Source organism: Sceloporus undulatus, chromosome 2, assembly GCF_019175285.1.
Source record: "Sceloporus undulatus isolate JIND9_A2432 ecotype Alabama chromosome 2, SceUnd_v1.1, whole genome shotgun sequence".
In the NCBI taxonomy this organism is placed as follows: Eukaryota; Metazoa; Chordata; class Lepidosauria; order Squamata; family Phrynosomatidae; genus Sceloporus; species Sceloporus undulatus.
The window spans coordinates 25,090,095-25,095,323 of NC_056523.1; the positions used below are offsets into that span (position 1 = coordinate 25,090,095).

Here is a 5,229-nt window from a genome sequence, read left to right on the forward strand (position 1 = left end):
GGCCTCTCTCCCCCTCAAGATGGTGGTCAGGAGGAGGGCTCTTAGTCTTTCCAGGCCTGGCCTCTCTCCCCCTCAAGATGGTGGTCAGGAGGAGGGCTCTTAGTCTTTCCAGGCCTGGCCTCTCTCCCCCTCAAGATGGTGGTCAGGAGGAGGGCTCTTTGTTTATAATTTTATTATTTTGCTGTATTTATAGATGACAGTACTTTTAGTGTGTAACAGTCCCCAAAGCAATGAACAGAAATTTGCAGTGTAAACCTAAAAACAAATCCAAAAAACACTTAGAAAGCCTAGCTCAAGAACCACAGCAAGGGAGAAAACAGAACATCAACCAAACCAAACAGCCTGCTTAATCTAGTCTCTAAATGCAAACTAAAAAGAGTAAGTTCTTTCCTCCTCCTCCTCAAAGGAACTGACTACCATTGCAACTCCTCAGCCAAGTCTGGAACACTCAGCACAGGATAATTTGTATAAATCAGATTTGTATTTGAAATGCCAGTGATTGCAGTAAGATTTTAACGCAGATATCACTCGAAAAGATAGCAACAGTACACACACAGAGTGTTTTTTGCTTCATTCACCTGGATTATCATCCCGGATTGATGCTTTCAGAAGACCTTTTGCATCTTCTGCACTCCAAGGGCTGACTACTTTCAGTCCAGGGCAGTGTCCATACCAAGCTGCAAAACACTGGGAGTGCTGGGCTGCTACTCCTGCCGAGGCTCCATTTGGACCCCTGAAGACAATGGGGACAGGTACCAGACCAGAAGACATGTAGAAGGTTTTGGCAGCTGAGTTTATAATGTGATCAATAGCTTGCATGGAGAAGTTGAAAGTCATGAATTCACACACAGGTCTCAAGCCGGCCTGTTAAAACAAAGAAACCCCGTTAATGTCATAAGGAAGAATTGTGCATTGTCCCTCTGCTCATCTCTGTCTCTGGTTCCCCCCTTCTTGGAGTAAGAATCTATCATGTCTGTTCTTTCTAAAATGGCAGATGCACAGATGTTGCTATGTAAATAGCAATGCATTATTAACAATTATTGCTCAACTGCTTTTAAACCAAAATTAGTAATATTCTGCATTTACTGTAAATCTTCATACATTCATAAACACGTGTAGAAGGTACATACCATGGCAGCTCCCACAGCAATTCCAGTAAAGCCCATCTGGGGAGAAAGCAGCAAAATGTAACGGAGGCTGAAACTTTAATCACAGTTTTTTGAAAATGCATTTTACTGGAGCACAGTTTTTGATTCAAATTTGTTTCCCAAAACTAAAAATGGTTAAAAAAAAGTTCTGATTTCATACCTCTGATATAGGAGTATCTATTATTCTCTTATCGCCATATTTCTTCCAAAGTCCTCTGCTAATCTGCAGGATTAAAAGGCGGAGGTTACGTTATTATTAAGGGCGGGGTATAAACACTGTAAATAAATAAATATTATATTCTGTGTTTCAATGAACTTTAAAATGGTTTTCACTCTATAGATTGTTTAAATTGTTTTAAATAATACACTCACATTTTACTGATTTTGGGGCACATTTTTGTTTTGTACTGGTTTTAATCATTATAAACTGCCCCAAGCTCCATTGCTGGGAATAAGGCAGGATAATAATAATAATAATAATAATAATAATAATAATAATAATAATAAAGTTATGCCCTTTGAAGGACTGCATTGGGCATCTTCTTACCTTGTATGCGCCGTCATACTGAGCAACTTCCTCCCCCAGCAGGAAAACCTTTTCATCCCTCTCTAGCTCCTCATCCAAAGCCTGGTTTAAAGCATCGCGGACAGTCACCTGTTAATGACATATCAAAAGCCACAAGCCATTTTACAATAAACCATACTCTGTTCTAGGAAGGCATATATTTCAATTGGCAGTTGAACTGGGAACATCGATTGGAAAGAGTGCATTGTTTGTACCAGTCTCACCAAAGCAGTACAGAGCTGGGCAGAGTGCTGCCTTCCAGATGTTGGTGAGCTGCAACTCTTGGCAGCCCTTTCCATTTTCTATGTGGGCCAGAGTCCTAGTCATTGGAATACCTGTGACTTTTAGATATCAGTGAAAACTGTTACTGTGGTTGTGGAATATCTGTGATTCAAAACTGTGATTTCTATGATCTGTGCACTTCTGGCAGTGATCTGTGAGAAAGTAAGAGTTCTGTGATTCTATACCAGGCGCCCCCCAAAAGGCCCTCCATTTTGAGCCTGACCCAGCAGCAGCATTTGATGTTTTGTCGCCTTTTAGCTCTTGTTTTGGCCATGGCCTGCATTTTTCTGTGTATGTCCTCCACTTTGAGCAGGACCAAGAAGCATGCATTTATATTTATATTGCTTTTAGCTTTTCTTTTTATCATGTCCTCCATTTTTACTGCATGCCCTCCAAGAAGCCGGGATTTACATTTATATTGTTTTAGGTATTACTGAGTCATGCTCTACATTGTCCTTGTCCTCCTCTTTGAGCAGGACCAAGAAGCATGTATCATGAGTGTTTTTAGCTTTTGCCCTGCTGCCTCCTGAGTTCCCGTTTTCCCTGGGTCCTAACGCCTCCATTCAGAATGGCTAGCAATGGCTGGAGTCACTTCTAGCAGGTAAAAGGGCAGAATGCATGACAGTCCCTGAAAACGACCGCTTGGCCTTCGAGGCAGCCGCAGTTCCCACAGCGCCTGGAGCCAAGGGGAGCGGAGGCTCCTAAAGGCCACGGACGAGGTTTCATTCCCAGCCTCCAGACGTTGGGCCAGAAATCCCAGGGGATCTGGGGCGAAAGCCAGGTCCAAGACCATGTTGCGGCCAAAGCCCTTCCCCCCTTTTCATAACAACCCAAAGGAGGGACCTTCTGCCCAAAGGACGGAGAGCCCCGTCTGCCTCACCCGCCACGCCTTGAGGGAACGGAGGATCCGCAGAGAGCGCTCACTCTCTCCGCTCATTCTTCGGAGCACAAAGCCAGAGGGCACCCGGAGGCTCACAAGACGGAACACTGACCGAGAGTGGCCGATCTTTCCCTGTCTCTCTGCTATGGCATTCTGGGAGCTGGAGGCGCCCTACCTGAGCCGCGGCCGGCGCAGAGCCGTGGAAGCCCCGCCGAGGGCCTCCAGGGAGCCCAGCAATCCTCAGCAGCCCCCTCCAGCGCACAGCTGTCACTGCCACTGCCGCCGCCATCTTGGAAATGCCCTCAACCCCTTCGGCGTGACCCCCTCGGCGCCACGCCCACCGCCGCCGTCGTTGCCAAGCAACCAGGAGACGGCACCAAAATCTCGGAAAGAGCGGGAGGGGCTAAACTTCAACTCTCGCGAGAACTAAAACGATGGGCTCTTTCCCACTAGAATACGGATAATCCCCTCATTTCCGGCTACCGGCGCTTTGGACTCAGCGGTTGCCAAGCAACCAGGACACGTGACTACACCTGAAGTCTCGCGAGACTAAAACGATTGGCCCTGTCGCCCTACAGTGACTTTCACACCAAAATAGGGATTTTTCAGAGCCTTTGGTGTCTGGGGACTTTTGCCCCTTTCAGCTCCAGCCCTGACTCTGAGAGCGAGGCTGGTGGCCACAGAGCAAGCAGCCCTTTGGAGTGTCAGACACTCAGAGAGAGGACAGTGGTTGCCCCCCCCCCCCCCCAGGAAGAGCTCAGCCAGGGGCAAAGCGGCAGGCAAGGGCCAGGCAGGCGGCCAGGCAGCTGTTGCTTCTTCTATCTCCTGCTAAGCTTGGTTGCTTTGCAGAACTTCTGAGGCAGCTGCGGGATGCTTGCAGCCTGTTGCCCAGGAGGAAGGAGGGAGGGAGGGAAGGAGGGATCTTGGCTGGTTCCCAATTGCCTTAGCATTTCCAAGGAAGACATAAGTTTTAAGGCACACAAAGGCAATCGTTGACACTGCTATGATCATGGCTTGATGTTGTGGTAATTAATGCATTAATGGATTGCTGCTGTGTGTGCCTTGGAGTGACATTGCAATTTCTGAATTCCTGACCTCGGGCAGAGTGCCCCAAGCCTACCTCTCAGGGTCGTTGTTGTACTGTGAGGTGGACCATTTGGGTTGACAGGAGGAGAATCTAGTGGAGGAGGGGGAAAGTAGGAGAATAGAGGAGATGTGAGGAGAAAAAGAGGTGGAAACTAGGGGCTTCTGAGCATGGGCAGAGCACCTGGGTAGAATAATCAGGGATGTTTATCTCCATCTTCCCTCCCTTCCATGGGCAGCCCTACTAGTTGTGTGATCATGTGAATGCGATGTCCCTGAGAGAGAGAGAGTGTGTGTGTTAGTGATTAAATATGCCTCTGAGCATGGGCAGAGCACCTGGTCAGTTGGCATCCCTGCTGCCCTGTCTTCCCAGAATTTTATTTTGTGGCTCTCTTTTTCATTCCCTTTTCCATTGCCATCCATACTGCAGAAATAATCCAGTTTGGCACTGCTTCTAACTGCAAGGCTCCCTGCGATGATGGGAATCTGGGCAAACCACCAAGCCCAGAATTCCATGCATGGAGCCCTGGCTGCCAGTAAAAGCAGTGTTTCAACATGTCACAACAAACTACAATTCCCAGGATTCCCTGGTTTGACATGGTCCAAAACACACTGCAGAAATAATCCAGTTTGTGACCGCTTTAACTCTCCTGGTTTAGTGATAGGGAATCTTGGGAATTGTAGTTTGTTGTGGCACCAGAGCCCTTTCTGATAGAGAAGGCTCAATGTCACACAAAACTACAATTCCCAGGATTCCCTTAGCACTGAGCCAGGGCAGCTAAAGCAGTCTCAAACTGGATTATTTCTGGTGTGTCTTGGACCAACTCAGGCTGCATCTTCCAGTTTCATACCGTTTTAACTGCCATGGCCCAGTGCTATGAAATCCTGGGAATTGTAGTTTGTTGTCACACCAGAGTTTGCTGAGAGAGAAGGTTAAATGTCTCCGAAAACTACAATTCCCAGGATTCCCTAGCACTGAGCCATGGCAATTAAAAGGATGTCAAACTGGATTTATTTCTGCAGTGCAGTTGCATCCGAACACGTTTCTATTTGGCACAAAGCTTCCTGAACCCCCTTCATGTCAAAATAAACATCTTAAAAGTATTAGAAGGACTGAAAGATTCTTTGGTTGGTTTTAATGGTAATTTTGAGAGTTAAAATAAGTTCCAATTATTTTTATTCAATTAGGGCTACATTGTATTGCCATATTAACATTACGGGGACTTTTTGGTGATTTGACTGAATATTTGGCGAGATACGGGGGATTTGGT

General features: G+C 46.6%; 1 protein-coding gene across 1 annotated transcript in view; it reads right to left on the minus strand.

Annotated features, from left to right (window-relative positions):
• The window catches only part of PDHB (pyruvate dehydrogenase E1 subunit beta), an 8,248-nt gene extending 5,038 nt beyond the window's left edge, over nt 1-3,210 (minus strand). The window contains exons 1-5 of the mRNA XM_042454814.1: nt 3,051-3,210; nt 1,696-1,803; nt 1,309-1,371; nt 1,131-1,166; nt 579-864 (exon numbers count right to left, since the gene is read on the minus strand). Of these exons, the coding sequence (XP_042310748.1) occupies nt 579-864; nt 1,131-1,166; nt 1,309-1,371; nt 1,696-1,803; nt 3,051-3,164 (607 nt within the window). The 5' untranslated portion in view covers nt 3,165-3,210. The remainder of the gene's footprint in view (nt 1-578; nt 865-1,130; nt 1,167-1,308; nt 1,372-1,695; nt 1,804-3,050) is intronic.
• Nucleotides 3,211-5,229: the final 2,019 nt, after the last annotated feature.